Consider the following 18,915-nt stretch of genomic DNA (forward strand, 5'->3'; position numbering starts at 1 on the left):
CTGGCCTTCTATTGTCCAGGCCTTGATACTGACAAGGTTGACATCAGAGGAGAGCCCTGACACCGGGTGAGTTAGGACTGCCAGCTGTTAGCAATCAAGTCTATTTTGAAGTCAGGGACACACGGACCCCCAGGGCCAAAGCAGCAACCAGCCCAGCTCTGCACACCCCCATCAAAATCCAGCTCACAACCTCCGAGCCCCCCCGGTACTGCAGATACCCAACACAGCTGTATTACTTCCAGATGTTACAACAGTGCATTAAGGGCCCTTACCTAAAAGGACCCCACAGATGATGATGACACCCTGACACAGGGAGGGGGAAAGCAGCAAACACCAATCATGCAAACTCAGATCTAAAACTCGTATTGAAGGTACAACCTGCAGAATAAAGACAGCGAACTCAGCAGTCAGTAATCATAGGATCAGAAAGTCATTTTAAGAGATTGATTTTTTTTTTAAATCTAAATTTTTGGGTTCTTGTCAAATATGAATTTTCCTCAGTCAGTTTGTAAATGTTTGTGATTTTTTAATCACAGTTAAAATTCCATATTTGGCATTTTAAAAGACGTGTGAAGTTTTTCTTATAGGGATTTTAAAGTATGATGAATTATAATGACGTTCACACTAACGTACCCACACAAAATGAGAAGTGAATCAAAACTGTAGATTCTTTCACAGCTTTGTTTTGAAATGGACAGGTCACTCAAAACCCTCAGGAAATTAGGTTTGACAAATGGAATGTTGAGTAGAATATTTTAGCCTGCCCCCTCTCACGCGAGACATACTGATCAGTGAATAAATAAATAGAAATTACTAATAAAAGAAGATCAAATGATCCTTGAATGACGTAAATGGATGAATAAACTGAGCAGGAGTTCTATAGTAGGTGTAGGTCAGGGGTCGGCAACCCAAAATGTTGAAAGAGCCATATTGGACCAAAAAAACAAGAAACAAATCTGTCTGGAGCCGCAAAAAATTAAAAGCCTTATATAGGGCTTATAATAAAGGCAACACATGCTGTAAGTGTCTATATTAGCTGTATTAGCCTACTTTCCAAACGATAAGTAGGCTACAAATACATGATGAGCATTCTTGATGAAATGTTTATTTTCCCTGCAGCATCCTGGAGAGAATGACGCACCACATGGCCACTTTAAGTTTAACTTCCATTATAATGAGATGTTGAAATTAAATATTTATTATACGCATTTATACAGCATTGGGAAACTTTAAGAATGTTTGTCACGTTTTTCTTCCTACAGAATTTTCATATTTTTGAAAAAGCTCCAGGGAGCCACTAGGGCGACGCCAAAGAGCCGCATGCGGCTCCAGAGCCGCGGGTTGCCGACCCCAGGTGTAGGTGAACTACAAGCTTCCTGCCGCCGGACAGCAGGGCGATATCGCCCCCGTGTGGCAGATTTAAGCAATTGCAAACTCGTGACAGCAAACACGACTTGATGCCTTTGTTTAAAAGGTTATTTAGTTCTTTAATAACTGAAGTGTGTGAAGAAAAACAGTGTCCTGTGTTGTTTTACCGACCCATACTTCATAATTACAAAATAATTAATTTCTAATAACTGACAGACAGGCAGGCAGACAGGCAGACAGACGACTTTAATAATCCCCCAAAACACTACACAGTATGTAACATGTAATCAGAACACAATAAATATTTTAAAAAACGCATGAAATATAAAAAACAATAAATTCTTTTCAGTACAAACTTTTCCTTCTACACACGGTTGCTAAATGACTTGTACACTAGGTGATTGTGTATTGAATTTGATTTTGAATGCAAATCCATGCTGTGTTGTGTTTATTGTGCATTATTAACACGATTCAAGCGTGAATCGGGTGAGAAGCGGGAAGACCAACTCTGTAATGCTGTTATCGCTGATCTCTGATAACCCGAAAGTGCGCCTGGCGCTGCAGATATTTTACCATAAGTCTCGGTCAATATTTACTCGAAATTGCAGCATCGACGTCAAGGTTACCCCTCCTACGAGGTGGAGCAACTAGACCTGAATCTGTCAAACGTTGCGTTTTAATGATATGGTCTCCGTTGGCCTCTTATATGCCTGAGATCACCGGAGAACCAACAAAACAGAACCACCACCCCCGCTCCCCGGTGCGTAAAGGACACTTTATGAGGCTGAAGCTGTGACGATTGCGCGTAAAATTCACTGTGGAAACAGGAAATAACGCACGCTCCTCCTTTAGTAGCACACTAAGCGTTTAACAGGGAAGTGATACTGACTCTAAAGTTCCTTGAGAGCTCTTTCGCGTACTTTTCTTCTGCGTACTTTCGTCTTCCAGACGAAAGGAAAGCGTTCAATTGATCGATGGACGCGGTGGAGGTCGTGTAGGAGTTTGTGCGTTGACAGGCTTGTGAAACGACGGAGGAGGAAGAGGAGTCGGCGCAGCCCGTTTTCACTGTGTTGAACTGAACGCTGAAGTGAAAGTAAGTGCTTCTTTTGCGTGTGGACCTGTGAGCAGACCGCCGGCCGCTGACGCGGCCTCGCCTGGCCTGCATAAATGACTGAAATTTCTCTGAAATTTCCGGCAACACAAAGGTAAAGGTCCGAGTTGGACCTTTTCTCAGCATTGTCTCGTTTAGTCGATTTTGGGGGTATTTTAATGGGTGATTGTCTGCTTTATCAACTATTTCACTGTCATCTTTGTGGCACAAAAGACACTTGCTTCCTAATTTGCACCGACTGACGTTTAAATTTGACCAGAGTTGTGGTAAACTGTAATAATTATTACATTTACACACATGTTTATCCTTAAGAGGAACCCCATAGAGAGACAGAATCATGTTTACAGATGTAAACGGGAAGCTGTTTATTCAAAGTTGTCTTTTCTTTACTCCTTTTCCTTCTTAACATTTGTTAAGGAAGGAACCAGGTTAAATTTAATGTACATATCTTATTCCTAACCAGTTGCGCTGAGTCATTTATTGCTGATTTATTTGCCCACAATGGGAGGGAAATCTGTGCATGTCTGAAGTCACTTGGCCAGCTTTTAAACGCCAAACAGTGAAAGCACATGTGAGGGATTATTCCTTTCCACATCTGTGCCTTCTTTCCTATGATGCCCTCCAGAAGCAACAGAGCTGCATCCATTATGAAACCAGAGTGTTCAACAGAGTGAAGCTTGTGCCTCAGAGGAGGATGTGCAGCTCAGCGTGAATGTGGAGTAGAACCACAGGACGTGGTTGCATGTTTGGATTAAAAGACTTTTGATGTATTGATCTCTGCGTATGTGTTCTGCTCTCATGCAGCTTGACTCCACCATGACTCAGTGGGTGAACATGTCGCAGTTGCTACCATTTCTGCCCGATCAGACCATCAACGACCTTTATCCCCCGACTACTTTTCCCATCGAAGCCCGACACTTCCTGGCAGAATGGGTCGAGAGCCAAAGATGGTATGAGACGTGTCCCGCCTGTCCTCCTGCCTAAACACGTAAATGCAATCACTGTACTGTGTTGCTCACAGGGAAGACTTTACGTTGGACAATGTGGAGCAGAAAACCCAGGCTGAGATTCTGTTCAACGAGGCCCTGAGAATGCTGCAGTCGATGGCGCACCAGAACACCAACGTGGTGGACCGGATGAAGCTGATGCAGATCAGCAGGAACATGGTACGGCTCCTGCTGCGGGCGGCATCCATGGCCGCCCCTAGACGGATCTTTGGATCCCAGACAGGTTGCAGCCGCTTCAGACGTGTGCTTGCTTTTACAGGCAGTTTGTCACCAGCCTCTGGAGTTTGCAGTCATGGTCAGGAACATCCTCAGAAATGAAAGCGCCATGATCAGCATGGTAAGATCGCCTTTAGGCATTTTAAATGAAACTTAATCACTCAAGATGGGGCCGATCCGATCCAGTATTAGCACCGGGTTCCGACATCAATGTAATTCACAGAACAGACCTGCAGAAATGTCCGATCCGCGAGTTATGCTAATTGGACTCCACAAGCAAGACAGCTGAAAAACAGATTTCCTCTATGGAAGTCTGTGTTTAAACTGGACAGAACGGAGAAACTGATGAACTTTTGATGAACTTTTCCGTGGAAGTTTGAAACAATACAAAGCAAAACATTCTCGTAAAATGTTGCAGAAGCTCCAATGCGACGTGCAACACCAGCAACGTATTCAAACGTAAAACAAACACGTGGAGTGCAAGGAATTATCACACTGAGGAGCACGATTTTCTCATTTTTGCGTTTTACAAACAAGTTGCCACGTAGGTGTAGGCGAGTCCAATCGTAATCAACTAGCAAGTTTTACGACAGCTAATTGCTGGAATTTTGCTTATCTGGGGGGTAATCTGTGGAGAAAAAACAGCATGCTAGAAAAAAAACTGCAATCAGCAATTGAATCAGCATGTCAATTTCAGTTTTAATCAGCATAAAAATCTAACTCAACAGAAGTTTTTTTACAAATTGTTCACCAGTGTTATTGAGGTGGCAGAAAGACAAAAAGGTGTCTAGAATCACTTCTGAATTTGTTGTCAGGATGGGATTGTGTCAGGAACCAGATAAGAACCCAAATGCGACACACGAGTCTGGCTGAACACCGCTTTATTGTCAGACACAGACAACAGACGGGATTCTCCGGGGAGCAGGCTAAATAGAATGGTCAGGAACAGGCAAGGTCGGAACCGGGCAGGCAGGCAAACAGGAATAAAGTCATCCGGAACAATAACGATCTGGCAGAGAGCAGGTGTGTCTCCAGGGATTAAGAAGCGTGCTCATTAGAGTCCTGATGCACAACAGGTGTGCGGGGTGAAGTGACTCACGGGCACGATTGCCCACAGCTGTGACAGGATTGCACCTGTTAACAGGATTTCTTGTTTTTCTGGCTTCCTTTATTGACTTCTTTGTTACCCAAAGTTGCCTTTAGGGCCACACATACATACACACACACACTCACATTCATACCTGTAGAGAGGAGTCTATTACAGTCTCATATGCAATGAACAATAATAATAATAATTTTAAAGCAAAGAGCTCCTGTATCACAATAGAATTGACAGACATCCACATTCGCTGCGACTCCACTAATAACCTCTTTTAAGCAGGTAAGATGTTGTTCTCGCAGGTCTGAGCTCAAACTATGTCAAATCAAGCTATATCAAACTATCCTTACCGGACTTCTGTGTCCAAGCAAAACTTTCAATTTCACTGTCAAATTCAGTTCAGTCACCGCTGAGAAGTTATCGCATTACTAAAAATCGATCCTTTAAAATGCAGGCTGACCCATTCTTCTGTCATAAAATTGAAATCTTTAAAACTGAAATTAAAATCCTAAGGACGTCGTCTTGTCCGTAGAATACACAGATACCCGCTCCAGAGCCGACCTTGCCCAGCATGCAGGATGTCGATCATCTGGTTCTGAAGGTGCTGGACGTGCAGGACACCAGGCAGAAGATGCATCAGCTGCAAGAAGAGCTCAACTGGGAGAAGCACAACTGTGAATCTTTCCAAGGTCTCTCACTCTCACACTCTCAGTCTCACTCTCATACGCACGCGTAGCCGGGCAAACGTATAAAGATGATTTTGGCTGTTGGACATATACTCATGTTAGCATGTTAGCTCAAAGTCCAGTGTCCAGAGGACTAAGGTACTAAGGTACATATAGCAGAATAAATAAGGTACAGTCAATGTTTTCCAGGGCCACAACAGCACAACGGACTCGACCAAAGAATGGCAGAAATCCAGAAGGTGCAGAGCAAGATCCAGCAGCTGGATTATAATTTGAAATCAATGGCAACGGTGGGATTAGTGGCCACAAGTTTCTAATACTCCATATATGTATATACTGTATATATACATGCATATTCACACACATATATATGAATATGTTTTTTGAAGAAACGTTTCCAGCTGCTGAAGGAGTGCATCAACTGTCTGGACCAGTGTCAGAGCCGTTTGATTAGCAGGCTGAAGTTGTGGAGGTGGGAGCAGCACAAGGCCACCATCGGTCATCCCTTTGATGACAACCTCAACCCCTTACAGACTTGGTGAGTGCGTGTTAGTTCCCCATAATCCTATTATCTTTTTCAAACTTTATTTGGTAGTTTTTGTCCCAATAAAAAAAAAAGCTTGTACAAGCTTGTTAGAATTCTTTTTTATGTTTGCAAGGGCGTTCGCATGTTGGCTCACTTGATTGTAGCGCATACACAGATGGAATAGGCCAGCTCGCCGTTCAGGCGCTATAGTAACTAACTGCTCAAAACTGAGCTATCTGAGGGGTAGTGATCCAGCCCCATCGGAACTTGTCTGGGCTGATTTTGGTCACGCTGAGGCGTCTGCATGTATTTTATGTAATCAAACTAACGTGGGAATTCGGTTGTCTTGCGTGCATGTAAACACTCTTACTGTTTGCAGGAAAACAGAAAAGCCACCACGCCTCATTGTTTTCTTCATCTGCAGGGTAATGTTGCAGCAGCTGCTGGGCATGACCTCTGAATATTCATGTTTTAATAAATACCAACAAGTTGACTCATCAGGTCACGTGAACTGACTTGAATGCTGGAGCTTAGCTACAACAGTTGCAGATGGTGCATCAGTGGTGGTCATTAAATCGGGTTTTTTGAGCAAAGGTGAACTTTTATCACGATGGTAGGTATCAGTGCTGCTTGTCTCTTTCAGGTGTGAGCAGCTGCTCGGGGTGAACGGGAAGTTGAGGCAGGAGTTGATGCTGATCGGAGAACCAATCCCAGAACTCCAGGAAAGACTTGGGCACCTTCTGCAAGTTCTGATTCAAAGGTAGAAAACGGAAGACTGAAAAGAGGCATGATTCATGAAACTGGTGGAACAATGTCGCCTCACTCCTGCTCTCATTTAGCTCTCTTGTAGTGGAGAAGCAGCCCCCTCAGGTCATAAAGACCCAGTCAAAGTTCTCCACCACTGTGCGCTATCTGCTGGGAGAGAAAATAGCTCCCGGAAAGCCCGTGGTGCTGAAGGCTCAAATCATTAACGAATCTCAAGCCAAGAACCAGGGCAGCATACCTGGGTGAGTCACGCACTAAATAAGGCACACGGGGGTCTGCAGCCCATGCAGACATGAGGAATTAGTGGGTGGGATTCAGCAGTTCACTCGGAAAAACTAATTACAGGTATAAACCCAGAAATACCACCGTTCAATTACACACAGAACCTAATCACTAAAATGCAACTGTAATGTAAGGAAAAACCGATTAGTATGTGGTTCTAGGCAGGTTTGTGGATAGTATTGGATTTCCTTTCAACGAATTAGGCTGTGTGTGTGTGTGTGTGTGTGTGTGTGTGTGTGTGTGTGTGTGTGTGTGTGTGTGTGTGTGTGTGTGTGTGTGTGTGTGTGTGTGTGTGTGTGTGTGATTTGAATGTACGTGTAGGCATAATTTGATGTTATAATAAAATCATAGGGCGTGGAAGATTTTCCGGTTGGGGGTTGAGAAGAGAGATGATGCAAATACATTAGCTCAGCTTAATGTAATTTATCAAGCCTGAAAGCAAGAGTGACTGGGTGGCTGCGTCTGTTGGAGGTCTTGGGTTGGATTTCTCACCATTTCAATGCTTTTCATGGCATCAATGTCCCATCTGAATAAACAACTTTAACACAAATTTTATTTTAGACACCACCTACGTCACATTTGCATGTTGTCAGTCAGCAACAATTTTAACCTTCTGATGTTTTTGATGTCTCCATTCAGTGATACTGTTGGGGAACTGATCAACAACACAGCCATCCTAGAACACAATACAGCCAGCAAGAGCACCTGTGCCACATTCAGGAACATGGTTGGTGCTGCTCAAGGCTTCTGATCCGGCCTGCCTTCCTCCTAACCAACCTCTTGTTTTTACAGTCCATCAAGAAGATCAAGAGAGCCGACAGGAAAGGAACGGAATCAGTGACGGAGGAGAAATTTGCTCTGATTTTCTCCACAGAGATCACCATCACAGGCTGTGACACTCCTTATAGAATACAGGTATGGCCCTGTTTGCTAGCACTCTTTCTCTTTTCAGCATCATATGATAATAAACCCCACTATGATTTAAAATTCAGGCCACATGTCATTGATTATAGATGATCTCTCTGCCCCTGGTTGTCATTGTCCATGGTAGTCAGGACAACAACGCTTTGGCCACCATCATATGGGACTGTGCTTTTTGTGAACTAGTAAGTTTGAGCTGTTTCTTTTCATTTAAGGTGGCCGGTTTATTTTCCCCCTGACATATCTGTGCCCAGAATCTGCATTTAAACTCGTTTTCCAGCCATTTTAGCCTGACTGTCTCCATTAGGACAGAGTTCCATTTGTGGTTCCCGAGTATGTTCCCTGGAGGAAGATGTACAACACTCTGAACAGCAAATTCACTTCTGAGGTCCAAACAAAACACAACTTGGACAAATGCAATCAGCACTTCTTGGCCCAGAAGATCTTTGACAAGCCGGATTATAACGGCGACTTCAGCAACATGATGGTTTCCTGGGCACAGTTTAATAAGGTCTGCACAAGGATTATGTTCTGTCTAAAGTATGACAAGAGCTCTGTTTTCAAATGGTAAATGGATCTTGCAGGAGGTTCTTCCTGGTCGTATGTTCACTTTTTGGCAGTGGTTTGAGGGAGTGATGGAGCTGACCAAGAAGCACCTGAGGACCTACTGGAGCGAGAAGTGAGGAGTATTCCCTTCCCAGTTCCAATAAAATGCCTAATATTGTTGTTATATCTGAGTATTTGCATTGTTTGGCTTTTCCAGGCTGATATTTGGTTTCATTGGGAAGCAGCACCTACACCTAATTCTCAAAGACAAGCCCAACGGAACATTCCTGCTTCGCTTCAGTGACTCCGAGATCGGAGGCATCACCATTGCATACGTATCTACGGCTGACAGTAAGTTTTGATGCTGCAGATGTGGTTGAGCTGATGTTTCGGATGTTGTTGCTGGGGCAGCATAGATGGCAGACGTGCAGCTTCTCTGACATTCCGTTCACGTAGATGGAGGACTGAAAATCCAAAACATCCAGCCCTTCACCAAGAGGGACCTTGAGATCCGCAGCCTCGGCGATCGCATCCTGGACATTAATCACATTACCCATTTGTATCCAAATTGTCCTAAACATGAAGTTTTCCAAAAATTCTACACAGGTAATGGTCTTTAGTACAGAGTCAGACTTAGGTTCTGAAGTTCAATTGGTAAAAGTCCTTCTTTCTGCTGTCTTTTGACCCAGAGCCCCAGGCGTCACCCTCTGGGGGTTATATCCCCGTATCTCTGCAAACCAAAGTTGGCACGTAAGGAGCGAACTAACCTTCTCCTCTGTTGCACTTTAATGGGAAAAGTGGAGAATGTTTCTTGTGTGTGCACAGGGAAGCTGCTTCAACTACGCATCAGACTCCCAGTATGGCAGGGGTCTGTCCATCCCCCAGTATGGCAGGGGTCTGTCCGTCCCCCAGTATGGCAGGGGTCTGTCCCTCCCCCAGTATGGCAGGAGTCAATCCTTCTTCCAGTATGACAGTTGCTGGTGACACCTCACCCAGCAGTGTTGGCTACCCACTGTAAGTGTCATTTCTACCTGTTCCTCTTCATGCCGTCTTTCATATCCGCTCTTACTGTCTTCCTCCATGTTCCAGTAAAACACCAGAGTCCCCAGCAAGAGTGAAAATATATGACAGTTGAAGATTTTTAATCAGCTGCTGAAAAGTTAGGGTTGTAAAGATTACGAAACCATCTGAATGAGTCAGGACGACCTTCAGACTAAGGTCATTCAGAGTATACAATGAAAGGAAATTGAATCCCTCTGCTACTTCTCTCTTGGAGTGATCTATGACTAGTCACTCAATACTACAACAATGGGTGCATTAAGCACCTAATGAGCCATCATGTTTTTACGCTCTGAAGAGTTTATGTGGAAATAAGATGAAAGCTTCTTGTGAACTTCTTGTTTCATCTGGGACAATCAGCCATCTGGTCCGAGGACGTACGAGATGTTTTTTCAACAACAATGAATTACATTCATGTTTTGAAAAGATCAGTGACCGGAGCTCTGACGCATCCGCAAAACACGAGATGAGAAGCAAGTCGCTTTAGCTCACGCCAGAATGACCAGTCGCTGCGGATCAGGAACGCTTGGTTTCAGGGACATTATATTTGTTGTCCAGGATCCATCCTGATCTGTCCAGAGACTGACTAAAAAGTGTTTCCTGATATTTAGTGATAATGACCGACTGCATTTCTGCCATTCTCTTCAGGAACCAGTTCCAGCAGCAGCAATATAACCACCAGGATCCCCTCCATCCAGACATGGATGTTGCAGCAAGTCCTCCTGTGGAATTCCTCCCTGTTCTGTAGGTCTTTGCATGTAACCCACATACGTGTTTTGCCTTTCACGCTGCTAAAGCATGCGTCTGTGTCTGTGTCCCAGCCCCACAGATAACATGGATAACATGGATCTAGATATAGAGTCTTTTCTCCAGGATAACACCTGGAGGGAACCAGACATCTAGACTCTCTTCATTCACAACTTCTGTTTTTGGTTGTTGGAAACTGATGTGACGTCTCCGAGACTCCACAGGATGTGAAAGCAAAGCGACAAACCGACAAACCACATTTCTTTCAAGTTTGTTATATCAAGCAAACTGAATGTAATGCTCAAAGCATTTCCATATCCTCATGATTGTAATCTCACCATTACTACAATACACATTCAGTCACAACATAATATAGTGCATGTACAAAAAATGAGATTGTAAAAGCGTTACAGGTTATAGATCAAACCGAGGAACTCTGGCAGATTCCATTTTTTTAATAACTTTAAGAAAGGGTGGCCAGCAGGATTGTCTTTTATTTTAACATTACATTTAAGACCCCGGCTGGACCCAAGTCAAGAGTTTGTGTCCCTCCCTCTGAGAGCTGGGAAGCATGCTGTAGATTCTGATTTACAGAGCAGAGGTGCTGATGTTGTGTTTTAATGTCAGGGTTTGATGGAATCTGGACTAATGTCTGGCTCGATTGGCCTGAAAGTATCAGTCTCACTGTGGGCAATTAACCATTAAGTTAAAGCATTATAGGAACCATTGAGGGAAGCATGATCTTTACTAATGTGTTTGCATAGTGCGCGCTGCATATGTAATGTCCTGAGCAACTTTTATACTATAAAAAGACCTTTTTTTTTTTTTTTTTTTAAATGCTTTGCACTTTCTACTCAGCATATTGCATGTAGTAAACAACTGTGTTTCATCTTACACAGGATTATTGGGTCTTGTGGGTTGATTTCTCCACCAGTCAGTTTTATTGTAAAGAGTCGTCACCAATAAACTCTTTAACAATTTTGTTTTTTTGAAAATATTTTTGTAAGTTTATTTACAAGAAATTACTCATCTCCTCCACCAGTTTATTTCTATGTTTTATAACAAAGATGAAATGCAACATTTTACGCTTTTGTATCACTGGTTTGGGTTTCTGGCCTTTTTTTTTTATGCGCAGGTGTTGGTGTAATGGAAAATCATATTTAAATCACATTTGTGTAGTCAATCCAAAAGAAAACAGACTGAATGGTTGAAAACAAAGACTTTCCAGATTTTTTTTCCACATTAAAAAATAAAATCAGTGACATGATCAGAAAGATATGCCAGGTAGCATATTAGCTTTAGAATCACTTCTGAAATCAATTAGCCGATGATGAGACGTTGCATAATTTGCATATTTCCTATCCATTCCGCTGCAACAATGATGCTTTGTTTTTGTTTTTAAAAAAAGAAAACTTTACACTGTACATCACAATCCTTTCCCATTAGAACACAAATTCTCTATCTTTAACATGTCACTATAAATGTAAATTCTACTCAACCATTGCCAGAGAAATCACACTGAAAAAATGTAAAAGGAAGCAGAAAGAGAATCAGCTTACATGCCTGGCTCGATAACTGTTGAGAAATGTGTTTTCGTTTCTCCCCACTGTCCCCTTTCCTCCATTCCAGCAGCTGTGGATGTCCCCTCATGAGAGCAGAACAAGATGGCTGCTTCAGAAACAAAGGGGGGAGGTAGGGTGAATGAAGGAGGGATGGAGGAGAGGGGGGGGCACCAGGCTGATGTCGAGCTTCAACTTCAAAAGTCCGTTCTCTGTCGTGTTTGTTGTATGAAAATAAAGTACACATTTATCACCCTGTACAAACACACTTAAGATCGGAGTCTCCCAAACGTCGGAGAGGGTCGTGTCCAATAAATCTCACTCCCAAAAGAGCCACTCAGCTCAGCGTAGAGAAGGCACCAGGTGTTTGCCAACACTAGCAACAAGCCACTCCACCTCATGCACTCTGTGATTCCTAGAACCGCTTTGAGACCCTTCCATCCCTATCAAACGTCACGGTTTCGCGAGATGCTGGTTCTTCGTCAGGTTTGCTTTTTTATTGTTGTTTTTCCATGGCAGACACACGAGAGTAAGAGAAAGCCAACCAGCACGCCTGTACATTAATCTGAGATCAGTGCTGCTGCAAAAAGCTTGTGCCCCAAGGTTATCTAGAAGTAGTGGAAAACGAAAAATGACTTTTCAAGTTTGCTGTAAACTGAGCTCAAAATGGCCAAATGGTTTTGTGTGAATTATTATTGATCTTTTCTGAAACAGAAATCTGTGAGCCTTTGTGGAAAAATCCCTCCCGAAAATCTGCTGAAAACTATGATACGGACAGAATGGTGGCACTTGTAAGAGATCAGGTAAAACAAGCACAAATGCACACACCTGCACAGGGACATGCGTGCACACTCACTCTTGGTTTCACACACAAATGTACATAAACCTGGAAAAAAAAAAAAGAAGATTGCGAGCCAAATAAATACTGGTAAGGTACGATACGTACACGGATTCTACCCAAGTTCATTCAACAAAACAAAGGGCGAGATCACACTGGATCAAATGGAAAAGTATGCAGAAGTCCGCTGCTCTACTGTAGCTTCACTCCTATAGCCGACTACAAAAGAGGAAGAAAATTGGAGAGAGAGAGAGAAAAAAAAGAGGGAGAGAAAGAGGCCCCTGTCCTGAGCAGTTAAAGCCACCTGGTCAGCCAGGACAGACTGACTCCCAGCACCACAGGCTACAGGGTGCTTCCTCCAGTGGCAAACCTTCTGCTGACCCTCCGTCTGTGTCCTGCGGTCCTGTGGGAGAGGAGGAGGAGGAGGGGAGGGAGGATGTGAAGCAACACGATCAGGGCTGCAGATGCCCCGCCACTGTAGGTCTGGTTCTGTTTGGTGTTTGGAGTGGAGGGGAGGCAGGTAGAAATGTTGAACTGAGGCTGGACCAGGAACTGAGGGTGCAGATTGTGAAGGAGGGGGGGTCAGCAAGCCAAACTTCTTCTGCAGGCTTATAGGGCCTGTGTCTTTAGCTCGATGGGCTCTCCCCTGGTCTCCTGCTGGCCCTCGGCCTCCGGGGGCCGGGTGCCCTTCAGCGTAGCGAGCCTCTCAGACAGACCGCGCATGCGGGGGAACAGCATGAAGTCGTATAGCAGAGCACCCATGGCGCCGCCGATCATGGGTCCCACCCAGTAGACCTGTAGAGACCAGAGGGCGTGCATGTGTCTCAGTAGGTCACATCATTCATAGTCTTTAAAAGTAAAAGAGATCATTTAGAGATTTACCCAGTGGTTGACAAAATTTCTGACCAGGACAGCGGGGGCAAAGGACCTGGCTGGGTTCATTCCAGCTCCAGTGTAGTACATCTGCACCACAGACAAAAAGAACAGTTTATAAATATGTAAAAGCTCCCTGGTGGGATCCTCCTGCCCGGTTCTTACCCCGAGGAGATGCCCCATGAGCACGGAAAAGCCGATGGCCAAGGCGGCAGAACCCAGGCGTCCGTTGCGCCTCTCATCGGTCACGGCGAAGATGCAGACGACGAGCTGCAGGGTGAGGAACACCTCCATGGTGGTGGCCATTCCCAGGCTGATGCCTGGCTGCAGCTAAAGTGGAGCAGATACAGCAATTACTCACAGCCCGTCTACATCCTCGTAGCGATGGAAGTGAAGTCTGGCACACTCACCGTGTTGAGGGCGAGGTTTCCCCTCATGTTGCTGGGCGTCACCCCGTAGAGCACAGCAGCACCAGCCAGCGCTCCAAGGCACTGGGCCACGATGTAGAAGAAAGCCCGGAACAGCGACATCTGGGAGCCAATCAGGTAGGCAAATGTAACGGCCGGGTTGATGTGTCCGCCGCTGATGTGGCCGATGGACTGGATGAGGGTGGCAGCCGCCAGCCCGAAGCAAAAGGCAACGTGGAGGACATTGAGGGGTCCGGTGGTCCAGCGGAGCGCCGCCCCGAGCCCGAAGAACACAAAGAACATGGTGCCGTAAAACTCTGCAAGCACCGCCCGCCAGAAAGACATGGACCTGAACTCCCACATGGTGGCAAATGTTCCACAAAAATCAACTCTTAGTGATGGAGGGATCAAATGAGAAGCTGATCAAATGAGAGGAACGTGACAAACTGAAAAATAAAACGCTCTCAAACAGAAACTGCTGCTCTAATGCTAAATTCAGCAACAGCCAAAATGCTCAACATGCACGTGTGGAAAGGTCTCGCTGTGGCACTTCTGATTTCTGTCATAGACAGCTCCTGAGTGGAGCAGCACGCCGCCCTCTGTGCATCTATGTTAGGAGGAGAACACGGAGATAGAAACGTTAAGCATGTCCTGCAGACATCCAGCCTCTTTACCAGAGCAGGGGGAGCTCAGAGGCCTTTTTATAACACCAGTGGGGCCACGGTGACCCCGCACAGTCCACCAGGGGTGGGACCAGCGCACAATACAACGAAAAACAAATTTATTTAACCCCTGCCAGGCCTTGACCTCGCTTCTGTGTATTCTTTGTAGATGTGACACCACAATAAAGGGCTGGCAAGCAAAAATTTAGAGAAATGTATTTAAATGTGCGAGGAAAAATTCTGCATGTTGCCACAATTAGATGCATAAAGTCTGCTTAGAACATTAAAAAGAACTGTGTGGAGATAAAAACAGGGCCCCTGGGAGAAACTGGGCTGACATTTACGACTAAAAATAGTAAAGAAATGAAAAGATTGTGGGAAGGAGTTCTGAGCCAACATAAGAAGGATGCAAACGTGCACTAAGATGTTCACCATCGCTCGAATTAAAGCTGAGGTTGCTCCAATTGTGCATTGAAATCAGGTGTGTGGCAGCAGAAACAATTGGGCATAATTCATTGTGTGTGTGTGTGTGTGTGTGTGTGTGCGTGCGTGTGTGTGTGTTCGGTCAGCTAGTATCAGCTAAAGCTGTGGAAAATCCACGTTTGGAAAAGAAGAGGGGAGAGCGGGCCGCCCATTGAGCTCCTACACTGGAGCATGATGCTGACCAGGGCAGCTAAGGGGGGGGGGGACACGCCTGCTGCCCACTCAAAGGATTACGCTGACCTCAGTGTTTCAAAAATGCTGGCGGCAACACTTTCTCTGGGTTTCTATGATCCGTTTGTCTCGCTGTCACTGGCCACATCAGATAATCCACTTGTGCGCCGGCGCCGTTGTGCTGAAGCCATATGAACCAAATCCTCAGCAGGTTTCCCTCCACAAGCGTCACTTTACACATCGGGCCTTCATAGCAGCCTGTTGTTTACGATGTGACTCAATAAATCCTCCCAAAATAACCGTAGTGCAACGTCCTGAAAGGCAGAGTTATTCTGGTTGCTTCGGACACTTTATTGGGTTGCCAGTTGCCGCCACTCTTTTGTTTGCAGCATTATGTTGCTGCCATGACTCCCGCCCTCGATCATAAGCTAGCTTTAATGGGGTTAAGCCCACAGTTTAGATTTTACAGGACCGCCTGTTTAAAAGGTGCTTACAGTGTGTTTTCCCGTCCCCCGTGTTCAGACTGCTGACATAACAACATGACCCCCCCACCTCAAAAAACACCACAGCCATGCAGGAGCTCCGGCCTAGATAACACACGGTGGTGCTGATGGCAGAGGATGCAGGCAGGAATCACACAGGTGACGAGGATGGTCGAGGATGGTGGTGACGGGAAGCACAGAGGGTCCCAGAATATCGGAGAATGGGGGGGGGGGGGGTTAGGCCCTGTGAAGCAGGAGCACTACACATCTGTCCAGATGACGCAACACAGAAATGATCATCAGCCAACAATTCACTGCCAATCAGAACTTTGAAAATGTAAACTTCAATTCCAAAAGAAGTCAAACACAAAGTTCATGTTTAATGGTTGGAAGAGTTTAATAGATGGAACCAGCCTCACAGGTTAAGACATAAAGGTGTCAAACAAAATGTGCCAGCGTTAGCGTTCACACTGAACCCTCCAGCTCTCTCCTGTCTCCGCCAGCTAAACTCTGCAGCCTCTTCTAGGCTGGAACAGCACAAATCAACCATCAAATGACCCTTTTTATATATGCAAAGTTTCCATCATGTTTAACTGCAGGAAGAACTGTTCAAACAGATGGTTTACATCTTTGCAGATGTTAAAACAGGAAACGCGAAGTGCTGTTTTATAAATTAAACAAACTGTGCAATCTTTTTTTTTTTTTTAAAATTCAAACATTAACAGGGAACAATATTAAAAAACTGTTTTTGGGGGAGGGGGAGAAATAGGCATCTTTTATTCAATACAAATCACAATGTTCAGTAGGTAGTCTGACAAAGCAATTAACAAAAACCACGACAATGCCGTACAACATCAAAAGACTCCAAACAGTCATTCAAGTCAATGAACAATAACTTTGCATGTTAAAAGACTCGTTCATGCAGAACAGAACTGCAAAGCTAATCAACATCTCGGTGTGAAGATCAGTGCACGTCCACATCAACAGTCACCCGTGGGTTTCTGGAAGAGAGACGTCTGCAATGGGAATCAGGCTCATAATGTGATGTAGGCTGAAGGCTACAAAATAAAACTAGTCAGAGTTCTATAGACATACCAACCTCATCATCCACGCCTTCTAAATCTGGAAGATCATCACCTCCCATCTTGTTAATCATCTGCCGGAGGAAAAAAAAAAAAGACTCCAGTGGACCCACATACTTAAAATTAAGGCTGGACTATGTTTGACGTCCTCACCTCTGAGAATTTGTCGAAACTACTCAAATCATCATCCGAATCATCTTCCCAATTCCTCCAGTTATTGAAGTCAACACTCAGCCAGCTGACCTGAGGGAAGATAATCCAAGTTATAACACAAAATAAAGGTTAGTATCGATCTTGCTGTCTGGGATGGCAGTGAAATGAAGGAGTCGAGCCTTCCAAAAACGACAGCGACCTTCTCCTTGAGTTTGGTAAGCCGAGGCCAAGATATCCCCGGCTGCGCCTTCCTCAAACAACACAGCACCGATCTGTCAGTGCGCTTGTGTTTGGATTCCTATGTGGAAGAAGATGCGATGAAGCCTTTGATTCAAGATTCACAGCACATTTACGACGCTATATGCGACATACTTTGGGGTTGATCTCGCTGAACAGGTCCACCGTGTTGTGGTGCTTTTTATCGGCCGCTCCGGTGACGCAGCTGCGCAGGAGGCAAAGGTGGCAGAATGGATCCCATCAGATCCCTGTTGGCTCACCCTCTATCATACAGTCCAAATGACGTGGTGGTGCTGTTAATGGAACTTACCTGAACTCAAATTTGGACGAGTCAAAATTGACTTTGACATCTTGACTGTCCTCCACGCAGAACTCCACAAAAACTGCCTCCCTCCTGTCATACCATCGGGCTGCTGCATGCTGCGCACTGCAAAGCATTCAAAATGAACCAATGACAAGTCACTTACACTCGGACTTCATACGGTAGCCTTTTAATATGACTGCATTACCATAACACACTATATATATATATTAATCAAGTACTCTGGGTTTCCTACGTGCCTGAGAATTTCGTAAAAATATGCTTTATGGTTAACTGTGTCACAATGTCACTAAATATCAAGCGTAGATAACCGACCACTAGCTAACATTGGCTAAAGTGTGCTCTCCTCTGCTAGCTACACACGACACCACGTTTTCCCACCACCGTCACTCTCGTCCTGCCGTTAGCCTGCTAACGGAGCCGGGGACCGTCGCGCTCACGAACCGCCGCACTGGGGACGTTTCATGGGGCGCGGCGGCGTCAAGGAAAAACGAGAAGTTGTCCGGTTTTGTGGAGATATACCGTGGCTTTCAGTAGTCTTCACATCGTGGTCGAAACACTGAGGCTAACACATGTACTTGTTAGCTACTCGTGGCTGATCCGCACACTAGTGGGACTATTTGCTCGTTAGCTTCGGAAGTTATTGGCTACCCGTAAACCCAGAACTTACATTTCCATTGTTATAGCAATTATGCTCCCTTCTTGCGTCACGATACTGACACTGTAGTCAAAATTTAATGGCCGGCAAAAAATGAAGTGAAACCGAAAGAGCTAACTATAGTGTAGCAGCATTCCATTAAGGAGCGGAAACCGACGCAGGCGCATCCGCAGTAGGCTACAGTTACTGACGGCCGTCAGTGGTCGGTGCCTGATCCGTACCCGGAACTTGAGCGGCTCTGTATCACTTCTGCGCATGCGCCAACGTCGGCGTTGTTTCAACGAACCCCAAAATAATGGACAAAAGAAATTGACTTTGATAGAAGTTGACATGCAATAAACAGTCATTTAACTCATAAAAGGAAATTCCACTTTCAATTAAAGACACTGTTTACGTCACTGATTATATCGCGTATACACGTATACATTATACGCATGTTTGTAATAATGGAACAACAACAGACAAACACATACGCGCGCAAAAGTCTATATAAAATGTTTAATTAGTAATTACAGCGTGTTGGCCTGTAATCTTATGGATAGTAATGAACAACTGATCATTCACTCTGAACCCTTGGAACTGAATAGGCAGCAGAACTTTAAAAGAATTAACCATATTTAGATGTTTTTGCGATCTCACTGAGGGTGCAGCTGAT

At 44.8% G+C, this 18,915-nt stretch overlaps 3 protein-coding genes across 8 annotated transcripts; 1 reads left to right on the top strand and 2 right to left on the bottom strand.

The window, feature by feature from the left end:
• The first annotated feature begins 2,035 nt into the window (after positions 1 to 2,035).
• Positions 2,036 to 11,328, top strand: stat6 (signal transducer and activator of transcription 6, interleukin-4 induced). Of its 3 annotated transcripts, none has more exons than XM_057041020.1 (20): positions 2,036 to 2,573; positions 3,284 to 3,429; positions 3,501 to 3,645; positions 3,746 to 3,823; positions 5,334 to 5,490; positions 5,677 to 5,777; positions 5,877 to 6,025; positions 6,657 to 6,773; positions 6,853 to 7,020; positions 7,700 to 7,787; positions 7,853 to 7,975; positions 8,074 to 8,166; positions 8,289 to 8,492; positions 8,566 to 8,660; positions 8,745 to 8,878; positions 8,984 to 9,133; positions 9,217 to 9,277; positions 9,353 to 9,541; positions 10,235 to 10,330; positions 10,408 to 11,328. In XM_057041020.1, the coding sequence occupies exons 2-20, from the start codon at positions 3,296 to 3,298 to the stop codon at positions 10,487 to 10,489; spliced, it is 2,364 nt and encodes a 787-aa protein (XP_056897000.1). In that variant the 5' UTR covers positions 2,036 to 2,573; positions 3,284 to 3,295; the 3' UTR covers positions 10,490 to 11,328. The 3 variants fall into 3 exon arrangements, with proteins under 3 accessions (XP_056897000.1, XP_056896999.1, XP_056897001.1); XM_057041019.1 differs by having other exon boundaries at positions 2,036 to 2,461; XM_057041021.1 differs by lacking the exons at positions 2,036 to 2,573; positions 3,284 to 3,429; positions 3,501 to 3,645; positions 3,746 to 3,823 and adding an exon at positions 4,538 to 4,725.
• A 3-nt stretch (positions 11,329 to 11,331) lies between these two features.
• Positions 11,332 to 14,657, bottom strand: mipa (major intrinsic protein of lens fiber a). Its single transcript, XM_057041022.1, has 4 exons — positions 14,014 to 14,657; positions 13,769 to 13,933; positions 13,613 to 13,693; positions 11,332 to 13,525 (listed from the first exon to the last, which is right to left on the bottom strand). Exons 1-4 carry the CDS (start codon positions 14,371 to 14,373, stop codon positions 13,340 to 13,342), a joined length of 792 nt encoding a protein of 263 aa, XP_056897002.1. The 5' UTR covers positions 14,374 to 14,657; the 3' UTR covers positions 11,332 to 13,339.
• Positions 14,658 to 16,180: 1,523 nt separating this feature from the next.
• ptges3a (prostaglandin E synthase 3a (cytosolic)) lies at positions 16,181 to 18,472 on the bottom strand. 4 transcript variants are annotated; one of them, XM_057040973.1, is made up of 7 exons: positions 18,273 to 18,472; positions 17,591 to 17,707; positions 17,416 to 17,485; positions 17,243 to 17,341; positions 17,044 to 17,133; positions 16,908 to 16,964; positions 16,181 to 16,809 (listed from the first exon to the last, which is right to left on the bottom strand). In XM_057040973.1, the coding sequence occupies exons 1-7, from the start codon at positions 18,278 to 18,280 to the stop codon at positions 16,789 to 16,791; spliced, it is 462 nt and encodes a 153-aa protein (XP_056896953.1). In that variant the 5' UTR covers positions 18,281 to 18,472; the 3' UTR covers positions 16,181 to 16,788. The 4 variants fall into 4 exon arrangements, with proteins under 4 accessions (XP_056896953.1, XP_056896951.1, XP_056896954.1 ...); XM_057040971.1 differs by having other exon boundaries at positions 16,181 to 16,824; XM_057040974.1 differs by having other exon boundaries at positions 16,904 to 16,964.
• Between the last annotated feature and the right edge of the window lie 443 nt (positions 18,473 to 18,915).

Source organism: Takifugu flavidus, chromosome 8 (assembly GCF_003711565.1).
Source record: "Takifugu flavidus isolate HTHZ2018 chromosome 8, ASM371156v2, whole genome shotgun sequence".
Lineage (NCBI taxonomy): Eukaryota > Metazoa > Chordata > Actinopteri > Tetraodontiformes > Tetraodontidae > Takifugu > Takifugu flavidus.